General features: G+C 34.5%; 1 protein-coding gene across 7 annotated transcripts in view; it reads left to right on the forward strand.

The window, feature by feature from the left end:
- Nucleotides 1–22536, forward strand: part of LOC135946215 (diuretic hormone receptor-like) — a 160380-nt gene that overhangs the window by 113265 nt on the left and 24579 nt on the right. For 6 of the 7 annotated variants that reach the window (XR_010575498.1, XM_065494334.1, XM_065494336.1 and 3 more), the window contains 4 exons: nucleotides 6905–7094; nucleotides 11501–11594; nucleotides 11676–11769; nucleotides 15584–15664. Coding sequence is in view for 6 of the 7 variants with exons in the window: in XM_065494334.1 (XP_065350406.1) it covers nucleotides 6905–7094; nucleotides 11501–11594; nucleotides 11676–11769; nucleotides 15584–15664 (459 nt within the window). In the remaining variant the exon portion in view is untranslated. The remainder of the gene's footprint in view (nucleotides 1–6904; nucleotides 7095–11500; nucleotides 11595–11675; nucleotides 11770–15583; nucleotides 15665–22536) is intronic. The other variant, XM_065494337.1, reaches the window with a different exon arrangement.

A 22536-nucleotide genomic window follows, 5' to 3' on the forward strand; every position in this document is an offset into this window, starting at 1 on the left:
GTTTTTCAGGTTTTAAGCATCATACAACGAAATTATTAAAATATATAATGAGGCAGGGCGGAATAATGAACATGATTATTATATAAAAGAAATCTGAATCTGATCAATAGTAAGTTTTTTATAATTAATAAATAATAATTACTCACACCAATTATGGTAAATGGTAAGATCAGTGAATTATTGTTTAAATTGCTAAAGAGAACAACAACAGATAAGTTAGACTTACTAAATAATAAATTAGAACAATTTAATTCACATGAAATTAATTCAGATTGACTGCAAATATATTATTTTTCTTGGCGGTTTCAAAACAGAACAAATTTAACGTAAAATAAGTTCAAATAATAACAGTAAATCATAAACTTAAAATATATCTGCAGTTTTTTATATTAAAATTGTTCCTGCAGGTGTTTTATTATTATTAAAAATTTAAATCGTCAAAAGGTCTCATAGAAAAATAATTTAGAATTTTTAAATTGAGCCATCCATCACTTCCATTTCGAGTCTTCTCACGCACGCCTTTTTCAGAGTGAGGGAATTCCGCGGCGGCATCAGAGAAGCTGTTGAAATTAAAAGGCGAGGCGAGCGAGGCGCCAAATGCAAATGCAAGGGGGTGAAAACGCTCGAAATTTCAATTTGGTGGCTGCGAAACCGCCACCGCGGTGGAGGCGATTATGCAAAAGACGCGTGTCTCGCGCATCCAAATCGGTTCAAATTAAATGCCTTATCAAAACGGGGAATCTCTCTGCGTCTGCGTCTGCGGGCCCAATTTGGCCGCTCGACAAACATTTTGCGCTTGGACAAGTTTCACTGCGTTCTGGAATTGCTTTTCGAGAATATTCTGGTAGCAACTTATTCGGCGCAAGGAGGAGAAGGAAAATTTGCGTCAAACTTAAGCACGACTGACTTTTGAAAAATTAGTCTGAGAATTCCGGCTCAAAGGCTAATGCTGGCTTTAAATTATCTAGTAGAAAGTTAGTAAATATTTAAACACGTACGGCTTCCAGGATAAATTCGCAACTATACCGATCAAAGACAAATTTTCCTGTTTACTGCTACCCAATCAATCGTAAATTTAGGCTTTTACTATGTAAAGTCTGTGACGCTTTTAATTATTTCCGGCTGAATGTGTTTTTTGCGGTTGGGAAGCGATAATAGATTAAAATGGAACGAAAATGCGTTACATAATATTACACTAACAGCTGATTAGCCCGATAATTGGTGAATTAACGGTTAGATGGCACATCAGGCCAATGGAAATGTAACAAAATACGCGGGAATTCAATTATTAGGCTGGCACGCCTCTTTTTCGACGCTTCTGATTGGCCGCTGGACCATCTCCTGATTTGCCGCCATTATTTCTGAATTTCTGACCGGCGGGAACCAACACAGATCGCAACCTGGCCCTCGGTGGGAATTACGACTGCGCAGAAGGTTTTAATTTTGGTTCACGCATGCGCAGTGATGAGTTTTGCCCTTTCCGTGAAATGAAGAAGCGATCTGAACATACTGCGCATGCTTAAGATGCGCACAAGTTTACTGCGCAGCTTCAAAACAATTATAAATTTCGATGCCATATTGACTTCTGACCGGCGGGAACCGACACAGATCGCAACCCGAACCCCGGTGATAAGAACAAAAAGGTTATAAATATTTAATTTTCAAGGGTTTAAATTTTTCCAGAGCGAAAATATTGAGAGCATGAGAGGAACATCAAAGTGTAAATTTTAGTTTAGTAAAAGAGTTTGCTCTTTGAACTGCTGAGAGTTACAATTATTTATATATTTTCAAGATAGAAGCTGACAATAAATTATTAATAAATAAAAAATTTCATACATAAAATGAGAATCAGCTAAATTATTTCCAGAGAGAAAAATAGTTTTAATATTACTCTATATATCTCAACTATAAATTTTATTCGAACTCCCCGTTAAAATGGGAACATTTATTCTCTCTGCTAAAACTCTGATTTTCCACGGGAGAGAAATTCTAAAATGAAACACGTCCATTAGCAACTTCAGAGCAGTAGTGAGGGTGCATGCTGTAAAAAAGTTGGTTTATTATCGTTCCACCCTGCACAGAAATATGAAAAAAGCCGCTGAAATCATAATTAAACGTGAAGGGAGCAGAGCAGCGCGTTTTTTTTTGCTTTACATGCCTGCGAAAATCAACAGAATCGATGAAGGGGAAAACACACATTTCGCTGCAGTGTGCAGTGAATTTCCTTCATTTCCCCGGCTGTTTGCGCAAGAGGCGAGCCGCTGGAGAATTTCGCGGTCAGCAACAAGTCAAACATTTGCGAGAAATGCGACACAGCTAGCAACCCGGGAGATTGCTGCCAGCAATTGTCTTTCAATTGCAAACACAAAGCTGCCCCTGAAGCTTTTTTGCACTCTCGTCAAGAGCATGAGGGATGAGTCAGCCTTTAGACAGGCCAAATTTATCTGTTGCGCCCCCATCGCTTTTGTTATTTGCACAGGCCTGTGAACTTTCCATTGCACTCGGCGTCGTCCCTTTTTGCTTCTTGTTCAAACGTTCAAAGAGGGGAATTAGTTTGATGCCAAATTAACAATTGTTTCGCTCTAAATATTACGATTTAATTTATTTATTAAAATGGAAAATGATACATAAATTAATAGAAATATGATATTTAATTAATTATTATTTTAAATTGTGAAAGTTCCCCATAACTGTAGTTTTCTTATTTGAAAATTTAAATTAATTTTGTAAATAAATCCGACAAATTTTGTTGATGATTTATCAAAATACCGAATTAAATTTATTATAATTGAAGCATTTAAAGAAAATGTTAAAACTGAATTAATTTCATTTGTTCCAATGAACTTCGTTATTAAAATAATAATTAATTAATAAAATTTACTTGCTTCAAGACACTAGTGGTTTTCTTGTTAAAAAATTAAAAATTGGCTTTATTCTCTCGTCTGCTTGAAAACAATCTCTCAATTCAAATAATCCCACTTAATTGTGGTTAATTTTCTCCGTACTTGAAGCCATTTTTCAAGCTGATTAAATTATGCAAAATAATAAATTATTGCCAGTTGCAACCACCCAAAATTGTCTAGGAAAAATTTATTTAAAAGAATAATAAGCACCGAAACAAAATAAATAACCCAAATGGGACCCAAAACGCCTAAAAAAATTGTATTATTTTTGTCAAATGACTATTTAAAATTCTAAACCGTAAAATCAGTGAAATTAAAGTAAAAATTGTCCATTGTAAACTTACCATTTGAACCACGAACTAAAACAATTGTCAATTTATTCAACCACAAAATCTTCTCCAAAAACAAATTAACTATAAAAGCTGGATTTTTTCCTAGTGCTTATTTGCAAACCATAAAAATTTCTCTGTTTTAATTATTTATGATATTAAAGCTCCTCCCGATTTTTAAATGTAAATTATACTAACCTGTAATTTTATCAAGTAAAAGAGAATTGGTACCGCAAAATCCCGGAAAATCCTTGTTGCCGAAGCAAAAACTATGATTTATTATTTTATTTATTTACTTTTTTTAAGAAATTAGGCTGCAAAGTTAGCACGCTTTTCAAATTCTCGACTAGAGAAATAAAAATTAGCAAAGAAGGTTATCGGTTTATTTCTTTCAATTTTGTGTTTATAAAATTACAAAATCAAGTTCATACTAAAGCCAACAATTGTAATAATTTATTTCAATTATTGCTTCCCTGTATAAATCCATCAAATCAGCATTTCAACCTCTGGTGCTCCAAAAATAAAAGCAGAGAGGCGATTTTTTCCCGTTAATCCTTTCAGGAATAATTAATTCAAATCCAACTGCGTGGAACCGAGTTTAAACCTTTACCTGGGCTGACTACTTAATCGAATCGGTGCGTGCATAGCGTCACGTAGAGAGCGAGGTAAAATTAAGTTGCCAAATTGGAAAGGACAGCTAACAGTAGCAATAGCAGTGCAGGTAGATGAGCGAAAGTAAGTTGTAAAGGACTTTCCTCGTATCAATTCAAACGGCCAGCGCAGGATTCGGGGAATTTCAGCATTTGATCAATTTGCTTTTGGACCGGCCATCCATTACGCCGGCGGATGACATTTCAAAGGCAAACCCTACACTCTCTCGCATGCATACAGAGAGACTGGCAGGCGCGATAAATTTGTCACCCGCCGTTGGAGACATTGTGCTCTCTCTCTCTCACTGGGGGTTATTCGTTTTCGATTATTCCGACGAGCCTTCTGTTTGAACACCAGACCTTTCGCCAAATGCCACTTAAGCTGACTGAGTGCAAGAGTCTTTCTGCTCTGCATACTCGCAAAAAGTCGCCCTTTTGATTTATTCAGACGTCCTTCCCACGCGTCATTAGCGATAAAAGATTTTTATGCTGGAGAATTATTTCACCACACTTGACTTGGGAGTTTTTTTGTTTAAATCTCGAAAACACAAGTCTAGTAAAGTCCAGAAAGGAATTTATGCAAAAAATTGAATTTGCGTTCCAAAAAATACTAAAATAAAGTTCAAAAAAATCAGAAATATCGCTTTTAATCAATTTTTATCCAGAAATATCAACTTGTAAATTACTCTTTGGGCAGGAACTCATTATATTTTGCTCAAATTTCTTAAATATCAATTAATTAACATTTTTACATGTATTCACGTTGCGTGTTTCAGAATTCTGCTGAAATTACTCTCGCTTGCTTTCGTATCCGAGAAATTTAATAAAGCTAACGATGTGTTTATGACCTGCTTGTCAGCTAATTAATAGCTGTTTTTAATCAAAATGGAGCGTGGAAAAGGTATGCGAGGCATGAAGCTATTGATCAATAATTAATTACGCTGCTGTTGCTTTACCTCCAGGAAGAATCACAGAAAAAAGAGAGCACCTCTGTTTTTTAGACACTTATTTATTACAGGAACCAAACAGTGATACGTATTTGTCAATTTTATAACATAAAAAATAATTTCCAAAATGTGCGAAAATCAAATCAGTGTCAAGTTTAAATTAAACTTTAGATTTTATCTAATTTTTCGAAAATCTAAACAGTTTGTTTTTAGAAATTAGGCACCGTAGAAGTTTTTAGCCCTTTCACGAATTTTATAAAATATTTTTTGGTTTGTAAAATACAAATTTTCAGAATTTCGCTAAACCGCCATCATTATGATCATTAATGTATTTTTGTAACCCTTGGAAAGGATTTAATTAATGTCAGCAGAGTTCTTTTTTAAGGGCATTTTTCTACCTGCAAAACGGAACGCAATGGAAGCAAAAAACTGATTGAAGAGAATAGGAAAACGGGTCGAGCGGAGTAGCACTCTTTGATTGCGAAACGCTTTGATGGAATCTCGGAGGGCGGTCCCGACTCGATCCCGACTCTCGAATTCGGGCATTGCGTAATGACCCTTTTAACCGGGCCGGCCTGCTCCCGTTTCCCGGCCTTTTCCGACTTTGTGCCGCAGACACACACGTTCGAATTTTACGCCGTTGGCGGGCGGGCGGACGCTTTTGCGGCGAGACATTAAAAGGCGGCTTGCGTCTCTCTCTCTCTCTCTTCATTGAATATCGGATTACGATTACAATTTTATGGCCGCTGCAGGCGCGCGCCTTCCATTCATCATTGTTTGCAGCAGCCAGTTATTTTTATATTTTTATACATGCCTCTCTCGCCTATTATATCGAGAATCAGAAGCTGTCAAATATTTACGATTAATTTCACCCTTTTTGGTACTCGGTTTTTTTTGCGGTATAGCGATAAAAATCGATTGGCAAAAAATAATTTTGAGGCGAGTAAATTGCGGAGAGAGGCCCATAACAATAAACGCGACTTTTATGAACCAGAAATTGAGTGTTGTGATAGCAGGACAAAAATAAGCGTTGTAGTTTTTACTTTTCAGGTGCAAATAATTTTTTAATTTTAAAGTGGATCGATACAGTGGTGACAGTTACAAATTTATTTGAATTAATTGTTGGATGCAATTCACCAGTTGCATAAACCCTAAGTGTTCGAAGCCGCCAACAGATGGCGCCACCGTAGACTTTCGATTTTAAGGCACTTCCGCTGCGATTTCACGCTCAATCTAGCTACTGTACATTCTTCAATTAATTTGCTAATTTTTGACGTGCTGAAAACCAAAATCGGTTCAGCCAATCGCCGTAGAATCGTGAAAAACTATTTCTTGAAATAAAAAAATCTTTTCCAACGTTTCTACGGCGAATGGCTGAACCGATTTTGGTTTTCAGCACGTCAAAAAAAAGCAAATTAATTAAAAAAAGCAAAATAGCTAGATTGAGTCTGAACTCGCAGCGGACATGCCTTAAAACCGCTTAAAACAAAATTTTTAAGAAAGTCTGTGGTTGCGCCATCTGTTGGCGGCTTTGATAACTAAGGGTTTATGCAACTAGTCAAATTTATTTTTTTTAATAGAAAAATTATTTTCCCCCACTATTTTGATCCTCAGGAATGGAATAGAAGGTACGAAAATATGGTTTCAGTGGGTCTTTGATTCAAATTCAAATTAATAAAGCTTTGAACACTTAAAAAATTATCTCTGCGCATTTTTAACCGTCAAAGCAATTTTCTCAAACGGTCTCAATTTCCCTAAAAGAGGTCCTCTAAAACTCCTGAATGCCACTCTGGAAAAAAGGAACACGTATAAAAATTTAAAGCCAACAAATGAAACATAAAAGAAGAGTTAAACAGCACTACTTCACTTTCGTTGGCTGGAAACGTTTTAAGCTGCGAATAATGAAAAGCGGCAGAGGGTTTTTGTTTAATGTTTAATTCAGACGCGAATTTTGCATGCACGCGTATGTGTGTGAGTGTGTGTGTGTGTGTGTTGGCTGCTGTGAGTGAGTGCGTGCGGAGGAAATTAAAGCAAATTTCAGCAGCGCGCGGTACAAACGGTTGCCTTGGTTACAGAAAACGCCACGAAGCTGTGCCAGGTGGACGGAACGTGGGCGAATTACAGCAACTACACCCTGTGCCGTGACCTTTCGACCCCGCCACCAATAGAGGCCAGCGTCGAGGTCACCACCAGCATTTACTACGCCGGATACACGCTCTCCCTCGCCGCCCTTGGCGCCGCCGTCGCTATTTTCCTCTATTTCAAGTGAGTAGATAAATATATTGCTTGCCCAAAATTAGAAAGATGAACCCTTTTTGCTGGAAAACTAACAAATGTTACATGTATTTAAAGTGGAATGATACTGGGCAACAATTGAAAATTATTTGAATTGTTGGACGCTTTAAACAATTGACCGATAAACAATTTGTCCAACAATTTGCAATAATAAAAAAGGACCTTCCGACAAAAAAAAATCAAATTTTGCCAATTTCCTCCAAAATTTACAGTGCTTGAACATTTTTTCTTGGCATATTTCGATTCCTCTCGTCGAGATCTGTCCAATTGTGTATGCCACTTATTGGGCAAACTCTTGGTTTTGAAAATAAATCGGATTTCAAGTAAGGAGACAGCCATTGCCATTTGAAAAGCACGCTAACTTTCCAGCCAATTTTCTCAAAAAATTACAGCGCTCCTTAGGTCAATTTAGGCTTTAACTGATTCCTAAGGGATGAGTTTATGCATTGGCAACAAGCATTTTCCAGGCTTTTCCAGTATCATTCCTCTTTAACAAATATGGATATTGGCAATGAATGGGAGGAGAAAGTATAAAACTTTTAAAAGGAAAAATTAATTCACAGGCTTTTGTAGAGCACAGCAGCTTTTTCGGCTCCAAAACAAAATTCATGAGCAATAATTTAATTTAATTTAATTTAAGTAACTCTCAGCTTAAAATTTTACTCTAGAATATTTATTTTTATTTTAAATAATTTACGAATTTGTTATTAAATTGGATTTTACAGAAAGCTGATAAAATTTAGGTGTGTTCTCTGGGAAAGACAAATTAGAATTTTTTGCTTGAACTAATTATAAATTGTATAAAATTCAGTTCGTTTAATTTAAATTAATTTTTTGAAAAAAATTACGTTGTAAATAAGTTGATATCATTTCGGGTAATTTGTAATGCTTAACAAAATGGTTATTTAATATTTCAAATTGTTGCTTTCCTAAATTTTTGTGGTGCACACATGTTAGAAAAGTGACAATATAATTTTAATAAACATAAAAAGACAGTTATATTCATTAGGTTTTTAGCTATAAATTAAAATTTATGCATCATCACTTAATTTTAATAAAAAACGTCATTAAATAATCTTGCACTACTTTTTTATTAATTAGAACTTACAAAAGCTGTTTAAATATAGTGTGTACTCTGGTAAAGACAAATTGGGATTTTTGCTTAAGCTCATATATTATACAAAGTACGAGTCGTTTGATCTTAACCAACGAACTGATATTTAGAGAAAATTTAGATGCCCATACTTCGCTGCTTTGTTTCATAGATTTTAATGATTGTTAAAAATTGACAGTAATTTTAATAAACATAAAAATTTACAGTTTTATTCAAACAGGTCGCAACAAAGATCAAAGAAAAATATAATAATTCAGAAATGGTTATAATATAGGCGTGTATTATAATTTGCAATGAAACAGAATAAGAAATCGCATTACCTAGAAAAAATCCCCTAGATTTCTCACTCAAGCCAATAATTGCACAATTTTTACCATGAATTTTGTCAGATTTAGAGTATCGTTTTTTACTACAAATCCAAATTCATGAGCCATTTTTTAATTGATTTAACTTTCAGCTTAACACACTTTACTTTAAAATACATAATTTAATAAAAAAATGTAATCAATAAATTTTTACAATTTTTTTTAAATAGAACTTACAAAAAACTGTTTACTCTGGGAAACACAAATCAGGGTTTCCTTAAATTCAAATATTATATAAAATTCAGGTCGTTTGATAACAAAAAGAGAAAATTCAGATTTCATTCTTGCTAGGAAAGCTTGGCTTCGAAGATTTTTATGATGCAATTGTTAAAAAAATGACAATAATTGTAATAAACATAAAAAGTTACAGTTTTATTCCAACAGGTCGCAACAAAGATCAAATAAAAAATATCATATAGGCGTGTATTATAATTTGCAATGAAACCGGATAAGAAAACTCCCATTACCTAGAAAAAATCCCCTAGATTTTTCATTCAAGCACAATTTTTAGCTCAAATTTTGTCAGATTTCGACGTATCAATAATTTTGGCAGCTTTTTACCTTTTTAAAAAACTAAAAATTGCATGATTCAAGCTTATTGTCAGAAAAAATCCCATTACGTCTTGTTTATTTTCCTAGAATTAATGTGACATTCAAGTAGGTTGAGCTCCAACAAAATATAAAAATTTAACGTCCAATTTTCTCACAAAGCTTGACAAAAATAAACTACTGTGCCGGCAAAAAAGGCCAACAGTCGAGAAAGTAGCTCTGAATTTCGCATGTTATATTTTTTACCCTCTCTCTCTCTTTCCCTGAGCATTATTTATAATGACACACAACAAGTCGCGGCGTGTTTTCTGCTTTTGGCCTGCTCTAAAATGTAAAGGAGGAACCTGCGCTTCCTTCCTTTTCCCTCTCTCTCTCCTTCTCTTATCTGCTGAGTGTGCACGAATCTCCTTATTAGATCAGATCGAGAAAAGGCACGCCCAGTTAAATTTAACGTCCTGGCAGGCTTTTTGTCGTGTAACCGACTCTTTTTGTGCGCCAACTCGCTTCGCTCGCGACCGACTTTTGTTGATCAGGCAAAAAATCTGCTTTATCCGCAGTGGAACGACTCTCCTCGTGTAATCGAGATAAAAAGTCGTGATGAGATAAGGATTAGCTTTATGTTCAGCAATAAACCTTTCCATTTTTGTGTTCAGTACATTTAAAATTATTGTATTTGCCTATGGATACAGTATATTGTATGTTCTAAATTATTTTAGAACTTCAAATTAAATAATTTAAAATATTAAAATTAATTATTCACTTTTGCCTTTTTATTAGTATTTTTCTATATGAATTTTAAATTTGCTGTTTAATTTTTTAAACCCTAGAACCCATCAAGTTAAATTTAAAGATGAAACAAATGTTAACTGTTTATGCGTTAATGCTCTTAAATGAAATTAATCTTATTTATTTTTACTACAAGCATTCTAGCTAGAAACAGAGCAAATTACAAATTTGGACCAATTATTTTTAGAATCTCTGAAAGTTCGTTTGAAAGAAAAAATACGGTATTTAATTGAAAGTGCAGTCGAAATCGTAGCGGAAAGTGGCTGAAAATCGTAAGAATACGGTGGTGTCATCTACAGGTGAACGTTTTAGGGGAAAACTGCGGACACGCTAGAATTTCAAAAAGATTTTTTCTCTACGAATGAGAAAAAATCAATTTGGACGTTGATTGGACTTCTGTAAATAAAATTCTGATATAGACCAACACTAAAATGGGAAAAACGTTTTATAAGAAAATAGGATGTAAGGTTACGTTTCAAAATTTGATTAATTTTTTACGATGAAGGATTTAGTGTAGACAGTTTTACCTGAAGTACAATCGTTATAATCCAATTATTTACAACTGAATATGATTTTCATGAATTTTTATTTAATAAATAGGGCTGTGAAATAAAGATTTTTATTTCAGAAAATACTTGAATAAATGAAGACAGATTTGGACGGTTTCTGTGCCGATTTAGACGTTTTATTAAACTAATTAACACGTTTTCGGCTACAATTTTGCATTTTCACGATGTTCCTTACCTAGACGTTATTATAAATGTCATTTTATTGAGGAGCAGGGATGCTCCAGAAGCACGAAAAATAAAAATAAAATTTGATTTGACATTGGTGAGCGAAATTATTCAGCCGTATCATTATTTATCCTTTGCTGGGAGGGAATCCAGTCAAAGGTTATTCAAATTGTTCCCTCAATCAACCCTTCATATCAATAAAAAGGGAAAATATAAAAAAGTGTCAAATATTTATAACTTTTTTCTGTTTAAGTTGGGAATTGTGCTAGGGGGAGGGTAGAAGGGACGTCTAAACTAAAAACTCTGACAAAGAGAGCATCACTTTTATTCTCTTTGAATCATAAATTTCCTTAAAAATAAAAACTACGGTGAAAATGTCTACTTGGGAAGCAAAATCACAGATTTTGAGTCAATTTAGACGCTTCAAATGGCTTAAAAGTGCTCACTGGATGCTCCCGCAACGATTGGGAAGCTCAGTAAAAAATAGTCGAGCGTCTAAATTTCCCAGCCCAATAAATAAATGATCTACCGAACATAATTTTCAGCTTACTTTCAGTTAAATGAAATCAGGAAAGCCAAATTAATTTAATTCCTGTTTAAGACACTGATTTAGAAGTAACAAAATTATATATTCTTTTACTTTATGAAGGTTGTGTTTATAGGATATCAAATTTCCTGAGTCTTTTCCTGGATAAAAAAATAGAAATCTAATCTTGACTGTGTGCAAAAATAAATTTCGCGGAAAGAAACGCGAGACCCATCATATATATGATGTGTCCATCCATTTTGCGACAAACTAATCGGATTGGCGGCGGTGTTTGCTTACAGGGATTTGCGATGCCTGCGCAACACGATCCACACGAATCTGATGCTGAGCTACATCCTAGCCGATTTCATGTGGATCCTGACCATCACCATGCAGGTAGAGTTATATTTAATCCTTTCTGTACTATTCTATGAGATGAAGAAATAAATAATAATCATGTGCGGCGTGAAATTGCAGATGTCCCTGCAGTCGGAGCCGGCGTCGTGCGTGGCCTTGGTCATCCTGCTGCACTACTGCCAACTGACCAACTTCTTCTGGATGTTTGTCGAAGGTATTCAATTACCGCACGGAAAACACGTAACACGTGGGCGGCTGGCTGGCTTATTACCTGCGCGCAATCCGAGCCGTTCGTTGGTTGGTTATGCTCGCGGATTGATCGCTTCTCTTCTTGTAGGCGACGGCAACGCGCGGCGGACGGAAAGCCGTCGGATTAGCAGCAACTTAAGCGACGTAAAGCGCCTAGTTAAATATGGATAAGTGAAATATTCAGCAGTGTCTTCTACGTAGAGGAGAGGAGAGAGGGCACTAAGCAGGTCGACTCGCTCTCGCTCTCTCTGTTTAAATTCGTAATTAGCTTGCGGATTTCGCGTTTAAGCCGACGACGGCCTGCGTTTGCAATAATAATACCGTGTCTTTCGCTAATGCAAATTGACGGCGGAACCAGGGCCTTTTTGCGAAAGTCGCACTGTCTAGACGCTAGGAATTATTAAATTATTTGCAGAGTATTTCTTTGAAACAGTTATTTTTGTCTCTTAAAACCTCCACTCACTGCAAAAACAGCCAGAAAATTTGTTTTTAAGACACAATCTGAACTTCGTGTGTTGAAAAATACATAAATTAAATAATTTTAAAAATTTAAAACCATTTTTAACATCACGTCAGGATTAATGACTACCGCAATTATATCAAGAACTGGTTTCAGGGTTGTTATTCGGCAGTTTTGATATTTTATTTGAGCTGAACAGCGGTGAAAACCTATAAAAAGACACCAAAATCGATGAAATTGGACATTTTTCGAAATTTTTTATCTCAGGGTCACGTCAGGGACGGACCCTGCAGGTCGATTTCAACCTTCCTAGGTCCACCTTAGACCCTCTTGGGGTTTCTATGCAAATAAAATGTGGAAAAATACACTTAACTAACGAGAGGTAAACTGCGCATGCGCGGTCGAGCAGGTTTTTTAATTTTCAAATTCGATTTGCAGCAAAACTATCGCAACTGCACCTATGAAACTTGGTGGGCTTGTGCAGAATTTCACGGGCTACATTTCAGACTTGAAACCCGAAAACATCGAAAGGGGCTATCATCCCTTAATTTTGAATTTTCTAAAAAAGGTCGCAAAAGGTGACCTTGACCTTCGACCTGCGAATTTTTTGTCAGTTGAAAAGTTGTTCGGGATCGAAAACTAGGCTGGGCAGTGAAAATTTCAAGGTTATACCTCGACGCAGTCAAGAGTTACAGTTTAAAATTCGATTTTCGGGGAATTTTGAGATACCTAAAAATTGGAAACGCCCCCTTTCCCGAGCTTCAAACCTGGAATTTCTCCTTCTATTAACAAGTATACCTTAAACAGATGTCACCTAATAATTTTAACGGCAACCTAGACCAATTCAACCCTTTTTTTCTAATTTTAAGAAATGATTTAAAACGACTTTTCAGGATTTTGCCGAGCAAATCATTTTTTAATTTAATAAAATTTAATAAATTCGACCCGTCATTGTGGAGACCACGAAAAAGTAGATCATTATATTTTACCGCTGGACAAAGTTCCGTTTTTAATTCCCATGTACTTGTACACGCGTAGCTGCGGCGGGAAAATCGATAGTCGTGCTCTGGCTGCACACCAACTTGTTGAAACTTTTCCAACGGGTTGTATGAGCGTCTGCTAAGCGTATTCGGCGTTTTCTCTCCACAGTCCAAAATGTAAATATTTATTTACAGCCAAACGCACTCAGAGATCGATTGCGCGTCCCACGAGTCAAAACTTTGCTTATTGGCGGCGGGCTGCAAAAGTTTTTCGTCCTCTTCAAAAGTGAGATAATCAACCGCCGCCGCCGCCGCCATTGCCAATCGAGACTTTTGCAGCAGCAGGTGGAATTCGGAACAAAAGAGTCTCTGTTGCTCGTTGAAACGCGCACTCGAGCCCAGAAAGAGAGGCTGCTCCATTATCAAATTATGCCCTTCTCCTTTTTCCGGCGGCGCCTCTTGTCGCGAACGCGTGTGTTTCGCATCGCCCGCAGCCAAGAGAGACTTTCTTATTTGCTGTTTGCATGCAAAAGTTGTTGCTCGCAGATTTTCTATCATCCACATTCGCAGAATAAATAATAAAAAGGTCCATGTGGGCCGAATATAGACGGGGTTTAAATTAAAAAATAAAAAAACACGCGCCGCCGTCAAAGAGACGACTTTGCAAATATTAATATTTCTCTATGCAAATACACCCTGGTCGTTTTGGAAAATTGTTCAGCGTCCGTTAAAACAAACAAAAAGTGCTGGGTATTTTTGTAACTCTTTGCACGTCTTGACGTCAAGAAAAACAAACTCTTGCCTGCCTGAAGAATAATTTTTGTGGAAAAATCTCAAAAGGATGAATAAAATTAGAGCGAAAGACAAATAAATATCTGCTGTTTGTTTATTTTGGAATATTTCATTAATTTTTCTATTAAATTCTATTTTGTCTGGAAACAAATTATTTAAAATTACAGTTTCTATTCATCATCAATTTTTTAGAAAATTATTTTTTAATAAAATTGCAATAAAGTTTTCTTGGTTGTAATGCGAAGAGAAAGATTAGTTTTATTATTATTATTTCATTCCTTTTTTTATTTTAATAAAGTTCATTGAGGCCTTAACTGAAGATTAAACTGTCGAAGGTCTTGTTTGAGGAGTAGTTCGCATGCAAAAGTTGTTGCTCACTCAGTCAGAGATCTCAGAATAAATTAAAGAGTCTGGATTGTGGATTTATTTAGGCCGAATATAAACAGATTTGTAATTAAAAATACGCTGTCAAAGAGACAACTTGGCAAATATTAATAAATCTCTGCAAATACACCTTTGTTGTTTAGAAAAATTGTTAAATGTCCGTTATAGCAAACAAAAAGTGGGTATTTTTGAAACTGTTTACACGTCTGACGTCAAGATAGACAAAATCCTGTGTTGTGGAAAAAACTCTAAATGAACATAAGTATCTCAGTTAAATAGAGCAAGATTGTTTCTACTAGAAATTTGGTTAAACGTTTAAATTTTAGGTCCGCGAGCATCTCACATTAATAGCAGCTTTCGTTTCATTTAAACTTTCAGTATTTTTTTTAATATTCAAGAAAAGGAAATTTTGAGTTTAAAAAATATTTAAAAAACATTGATTTTTTATGATTAATTATGATTTGGTTTAAAATAAAAACGAGAGTTTCTGTTGAGTGAACCCTTTTCTTTCGGTTTACTTGGTTTTAAAAATATTTTATTATTCTTCTCGCCAATATAAATTGTTCATAAATTTATTTAAAAGTTATTTTAGTTTCGACTTGATGGACTCTGTAAAACATGTAACACCAACGAGTAACAATAATAATTAATATCGGATAGTTTAGCTTTGTCTTTGTCAGCGCAGCAAAATTTATTCCCTCGTTTGAAAAAAGAATTAAACATAACCAGATAAAAAATGCACAGCAAGAAATATATATTTTTAAACAGTTTCTCTGCCGCCTTGTTTTAAATAAATAAATTATCATCCTGTTTTATCCTTTATTGTTCAATTTATAAATATTAATTAAAATATAATGCCTTAAAAAAAACGAACAAAAAATAGTCTTGAGACGGGCTCTTTTGTTTTGAAAGCACGTATACAAAAAGAATTCAAAGGAATAACAAAACAACATCTAAGTTATTTCGCATTCTTTATTCTGCGAAACGCGGCTATATGTACCACGTCCAGATTAAACAAGATCACAGAATGCAAAATGCAAATCCATGCGTGAGCAGAAAAGCTCTCGTTTTTCTTGTTCCCTTCCTCTCCTCCTCATCCTCTTGCATCCAAACAAAAAATAAGAAGACTAATGCTGGGCTTTCGTCCTCCGTGTGTTGCTTAGGGCTGTACTTACACGTTTTGGTGGTGGAAACTTTCACGGTGGAGAACATCAGACTGCGCGTTTACGTCTGCATCGGATGGGGTAAGCCGTATAACCACCCTTCTTTCTTCCCTTTTTCTCTCTCTCTTTTCTTGCACGTGACTCTGCTTGTTTGTGTTCGCTTTTTATTATTCCGCATGTTCCGGATTTAAAGTGGATTGATACGTTATTTTTAAGTGGGTGAAATCACCAGTTGCGTATAAGCCATTTTGAAGCCGCCAACAGATGGCGCCACCGTATACTTTAGTAATAAATTTCATTTTAAGGCACTTCCGCTGCGATTTCAGACTCAATCTAGCTACTGTGCATTCTTCATTTAATTATCTTTCTTTTGACGTGCTGAAAACCAAAATCGGTTCAGCCAATCGGCGTAGAATCGTGAAAAGGTATTTTTTTAAATATAAAATCTTTACCAACGTTTCTACGGCGAATGGCAGGACTGATTTTGGTTTTCAGAACGTCAATAGAAAGAATATTAAGACAAGAATGCACATTAGCAGGATTGAGACTGAAATCACAGCGGAAGTGAATTAAAATTTAATTTAATACGAAAGTATACAGTGGCGCCATCTGTTGAACGCTAGGGGCTTTTATAAAAAATGCTATTTAATCAGGACACAAAAATTGGTGTATTTTTAGGTAAAAATTCTATAATTTTAAGACAGGTTTGTGTTTGATCCAATTAAAATTAAACGTTTCATAATATACAGACATATAAAATATAAACTGAATTATTTGGAGTGTTTTAATTTGAATAAATTTCCATTTTTTACAAATTTTGCTACCACTTTTTTTTCTTGAAATAATTTCAAATTTTTAGGATCAAACAATTCACATAAATTATCCTGATTGATATAAATAAATTTGCAAAATATACCTGCAAGAGTTAATTAAAAAATAAATAAATGAATGAATTGCAGTAATTCCTCTATTGTATAATTTAAAATTAGTTCTCTCATAGCATTGAAAGCGTCGCATAAATAATTTATTTATCTAACTATGCATTCTCCCGCTGAAACCAATTAATAAGCCAATGTGATTTTTCTTCAGGTTCTCAAAACGTTACCATGTTTTCCCTGAGCGATTTTGAACCTACTGAAAGAATTGGAAATATTTTTATTTATTACGCATAAAAAATTATTTCAGATAATTTTGGAATAGTTGGTAACTTTAAATCCATTTTTTTGCAAACAAAAATCACAGTTTCAATCCCGTGTAAACTCTAAGCGGTGCTTTAGAGAGAATTTGAGTCAGAGAGTGTAGCAAACTCGGTGAGTGCAAATTAGAAAGTAGTGGGCCCAAAGTGCTCGCTCGTAAATAGTGTGTTGCCACTTTTGGAGCGCCGCCACGATTTTATCTGCGCTTATGCCTAAAACTTATTGCGGCATGGAATTCATCGTTTTGCGCGTCACGCCGAGATTAATTCGCACGACGCGCCGTCTTTAGCACCCGCCACCGCCAATGTGTCTCTCTTAATAGCTTCCGTCTGAAATTTAACTCCGCGCAGCCTTGGGTACGCCGCAATCAAAAGCAAATCAACAGATTCCGCATGCAATATGATGAGCTTCTTATTTTTCAATTTCATGTTGAGACTTGAGACAGCTGCTTTGCTTGTTTTTTTTTCCTATTCAAAGGCGTATAAATTGTTTGTTTACTTGCTTACTAAAACATGAAAAGATGCTTCGCGGAATTATTATCGATGTTCTTTCTAGCGTGGTTTGTAATTACTTGTTCCTTGAATCCTTTTGTGAAGACAAACATCAACAACAGGGAAATAAACGCATCATGAGCTATAAAAAAGAGCAAACAGAGAATTTGTTTATAAACAATTTTCGCAATATTTTATTTATTTTAAACAAAATACAGATGAATGAATACAGTATAATTTAGAAATAGACATGATATTGGAAGGTTCGTTTAAAAAATGATATTACATGAAAAGTTAACCCTAAAACCGACAAATTTTTTCGTTTACTTCTGACTAAAAGTGTCCAAAAATCCAATTGTTCTAATTTTACCGGTTTTTAAGCCTTATTTTTTGAGCAAAGGAAATTAATTGCTTCCAGGGTGAGAAAAATTATTAAAAATTAACAGTAAGAGGTTAAAAAATAGTTATTTTGCGACTTAAAACTTATATTTTAAAAATTGCAGATCTCCGAAAGGGGTGTGTGTTTGGCCTGATTAAAATTCAACAGTTGATAGTAGCGTCAAAAACTGCCTATTTTCAGAAAGCTGATTAAATTTCTAGTTTATTTCCCATGGAGCCAATTTTTCTCAAATTTACAATTTTCGCACAAAATTCGTCTGAATATTTCAACTGGCCATTAGAGAACCTTTAAATTTTTTTGGGAAAATCCAAATTCAAGTTAATTTATTCGAGAATCATTTCGGAGAAAATTATTAATTTCATTTTAATAATTTCTATCATTTTCAGGGGTAAATTTCAGAGGATTGTGGCTCACAGAGACTCCGCCGCATGGCACAAAGAAATTTTTCATTGGTTTACAAGAACAGATTCATTGCTTACCACGTGCGAAATTTCAATTTTTCGTGATATTGAAAAACGTAATTAAAATGATAAAAGGATTTTGCGGAGAAATTCATTAAATGAAATTAATAGCACACGCTCTAGTTCTATTATACAGCAGCTGTTTCGCTCCCGCATGCCTTAACCTGCAAAACAAAATTCATAGCCTCCGAATTTTGAATCAGCGACTGTCGGAAACATTCACCTGCACTCATTTTGGCTCCTACAACAGTTCAACTAATAAGTAAATCGACGTCAAATTAAATGAGCTGCATCCTTGATAAATATGCTGTCAATAAAATTGAAGTTAAAATACACAATGAAGAAAGACTAAATTTTAAATAATGTTTTTTAACTCTTTCTTATTTTTTTTTAATTTTCTGTGCAGTAAAAATTGAATTTTGGCTTTAAAACATTTTTTATAATGTTTTCCTCTTAATCACATAGAAAAATCTACTTAAAATAATAATCCGTAGCTAAAAAAATAGTTTTAAATTACTGTAGTAATAATAATTGTTTCATACATATCTCCCCAGTATAAAAAATCATTAATTAAAATTTTTGCAGCGCACCATTTTACTCATAAAAACTCCTGGTGTTAAGTTTATAAATTTATTGCTCCGATATGTCTGCGATGAAAGCAGCGAAGCAGTATCAATTCACTCGAGCAGACAAATAATTTACGATTGCTCCACTAAATTCTATTTTGCTCACTCAATAAAACTAATTGAGAAACGCACGCTCAACTGGAAACTCCGGAGAGTCTAAAAACAGCTGCTCGCGCGCGTCTTAAGGTCACAGGGAAATTAAAACATGTGTATGTATATCCGTGTCGCCGCTATAATTAAATCGGGGTGCGTGTGCGTGTACACCGCTTGCAAAATTAAAGAGTGCAAATTCGCGCCGGCGGCCACTCGCGCAATTATTAGATCGCGCGCCCTAATGACGACGCCACTCAATGCAAATTGCTCGGCTCAAGCTGCACATACACGTGCCTGCATTGCGACTTTGTTGCATCCAATTTCGATCCGACCCACATTTCGCGAAATTGGCGCTCGCGGCGGCGGCGGCAGCGGCTGCTTTCTCGGCCGGAAAATCCACCCTTCCGCCTCTCGTAAAAGGCAGACAGAGTGCAATTTTCACCGGGATGATTAAAATTATTATTAGAGCTTTGAATGATGAACATCAAAGGATAAATAAAATCTGTTGTTGGTTTATTTTAAAGTCTGTTATTAAATTTGTACCGTGATGGATTTATTTAGTGATGAAATGCGGAAAAAATCACATTATGCGTCTGAAGTTTGAAAAGTGAGTTTTAATAATAGAGGTACAAAGCAAAATATTTAAAATTAGAAATTCTTTGTTGTTTCATAGAATGTAATTTTGTAAACAAATTATTTATTGATTCAATAATAAATTCAAATCATTCAAAAGTTATCGTGAAAACGTTTGGAAATATTTTTAAAAATCAAATGTTAAGAATTTTTATTAAACTATTTTTTTAATTTTAAATCTTAATTTATTTATCGGTGTTATTAATTATTGCTGTGACATATTATGAAAAATAATCAAATATTTTGCCGATTTAATTTATATTAGACGGGTTTTTAGTTTCTATATCCAAAATAATATTTTGAAGTCGAATTAAAATTCTTTTTTACTATTTAAATGTGGGATCTTGCCAGCAGTAATTTGTGTCTTTTATCAAAATATCACGATGACAAATTCTTGTTTTTGTTGAATGGATAATTCCAAATAATATTATAAAAATTGAAAAAAAAACAAGATATAATCATTCCAATTTTATGAAATGCCAAACGATTTTACTGAAAAGAAATAATTCGCTCTGGTTTTTCTCCATTGGCACTCTTTCCGATAGAAATTACACTTTAAATGTTAAAAATGCTACTTATATCATAATTAGGTTTTTGAATTTTAGACAATTATATTCAGAAAAATAGTCGACTATATTGAAACGGATTTTTGGAAAAATTTTAACAATTTTAGTCGATATATTTCTATTTAGACATTTTTAGATGACTTTGTTTATTTATTATTATTTATATTTTCGTGATTTATGGCGTAATTTGATCTGTAACCCCACATGTCAACACATGGTGCTATGTTAGAAATTTATTGACCTCGCACGCAGAAAAAATAGGAAATTTTCAAATACATCGATATTTATGCAGATCCAAATCTCCGGTTCTAATTATCAGAGTTTCAAAAACTGCGTACCGTTCAACTCGCCCTAATCTTCCCTAGATAGCCAAAATGTTTTGAGGGTGATGAACCCTCAACCCCCTTCAACCCCGTTTATTAAAGTCACAAGAAAAATCGCTTCATTGTGCACTTTCAGCAAATTTATCCACTGTTCAAGAAGCTCTTAAATTGAAAAAAACTACCCCAAATTCCATTGGCTCTCTAGAGGGGGTTAAGACAAGTCGAAAGGTGTGCAGTTTTTGCAATTCTGACAATTAGAACTCGAGATTTAGCGATTGAAATGTTGGCAAAAATTCTATCAGAAAGATTTATTTTTTTGCGAATATTGTCACTGCCAAATCTTTGGTTATAACTGTTAGAATTGCGAAAACTACCCACCGTTGGTTAAAGCATATCATTTTCATAATTTTTTTCCACGAAATAGCCGGTTTTAGATGATTTCAAATATGGTTCAAACAGCACAAAAATTGCATGGGCATTTGATTGTCCCCCTATGATTTGAAGTAGAGTGTATTTCAAGAACAAGACCGAAAAAAAATACCGGAATTCCGGTATTGTTCTTGTTTTGCCGGATTTTTTTCAAAATTCAATACCAGAACAATACCAAACAATACTGGAAATGGCAATACAAGAATAATGTTTTTTCCTGAATTCTTTATGGTGATAGAGAAATTTTCATAGAAAAATTGTTCTAATTTTTAAAAATCCCTATTTTTGGTCGTGTAAATTTTTTATTTTCAATAAAAATTGCAGAAAAATCCGCAAAAAGGTTTATGCAATGCAGTTGGTTTTTTTTCCAAAAAAACCCGTGTTTTTGCGAACCCTGCATTGGTTATACCAAGAGACCGAAAATTTAATCTCTCATTGCAATATTCCAAAATTTCTGACTATTTTTGCACGAAATATGTATACGACTCTTTCGGGGTAAAATTCGGAAAAATGCGGATAAAAACAAAACTAGGTGTTTTCCAGCTTTTAATTTTTGCGTAAAAAACCAGTGTTGCTGTTGCATTTTTGCGTATTGCAAATTTGGCGAACCCCGATAGCTTTCTTTCCTCCTCGAGTTGACAAAGTGAGAATCTTTAGGCTTTTAATGCTGCACTTTGCCATTGCTGCCGAGAAAAGTGTCCCTCGTCCCGCTGAAGATTGTCCCTGTCCCGTCCCATCCCTGTCTTGAAATAAAAAATTCAACCCGCGTCCCTCAGGGACGGGACGGGAATCCTGTAATCCCTGTCCCTGGTCCCCTCTCTAGTTTCAGTTTTAGAATATATTTAATCAAGCAAAACGACAATTTTATTAAAATGCTAAAGTAAGATTTGATAATATACAACTTAAAAAAGATGTCTTCCAGAAAAAATCCCAAAAACAAGAATTTTTTCAAAAAAAAAAAAAAACAATACCGAAACAAGATTTTTTTGTCAGAAAAGCAATACCAAAACAAGAAGGTTTGAAAAACAATACAAGAAATTTTTAAATATTCCTTTCAGAAACAATACCGGAACAATACCAGTTTCGGCAAGAAAAGTTCCAGACAATACAAAAATTTGGTCTTGAAATACACTCTAATTTGAAGCTTAGGAAAAAATAGTTAATCGTCTAAAATTCACAGCTCTAAACATCATCAAAATGATTGATTTTTTTAATTTTCAAAATTATCAACAATTTCTTTCTTGGAAATTTCCCAAAATAAAAAATACATTTTTCTATTATATTTTTTGCCAATAATCGAGGAGATTTCGGTCTGATTTCATCAGCTGTTCTAATAATCGCAACAATACGTAACTTTGCAAGGGAGTAAAAATGTTTTGAACTAAAAATTCCTGAATCTTAAAGTGGAATGATACTGGGCAACAATTGAAAATTATTTAAATTGTTAAATGCCTTAAACAATTGATCGATAAACAATTTGTTCAACAATTTGCAATAATAAAAAATGACCTTCCTACAGTAAAAATTCAAATTTTGCCAATTTTCTCCAAAATTTCGAGTGCTTGAACATATTTTCTTGGCGCATTTCGATTCGTCTCGTCGAGATCTGTCCAACGGTGTATGCCACTTATTGGGGAAACTCTTGCTTTTGAAATTAAATCGGATTTCAAGTAAGGAGACAGCCATTGCCATTTGAAAAGCACGGTAACTTTCAAACCAATTTTCTCAAAAAATT

The sequence above is a fragment of the Cloeon dipterum genome, chromosome X, assembly GCF_949628265.1.
Source record: "Cloeon dipterum chromosome X, ieCloDipt1.1, whole genome shotgun sequence".
NCBI lineage: Eukaryota > Metazoa > Arthropoda > Insecta > Ephemeroptera > Baetidae > Cloeon > Cloeon dipterum.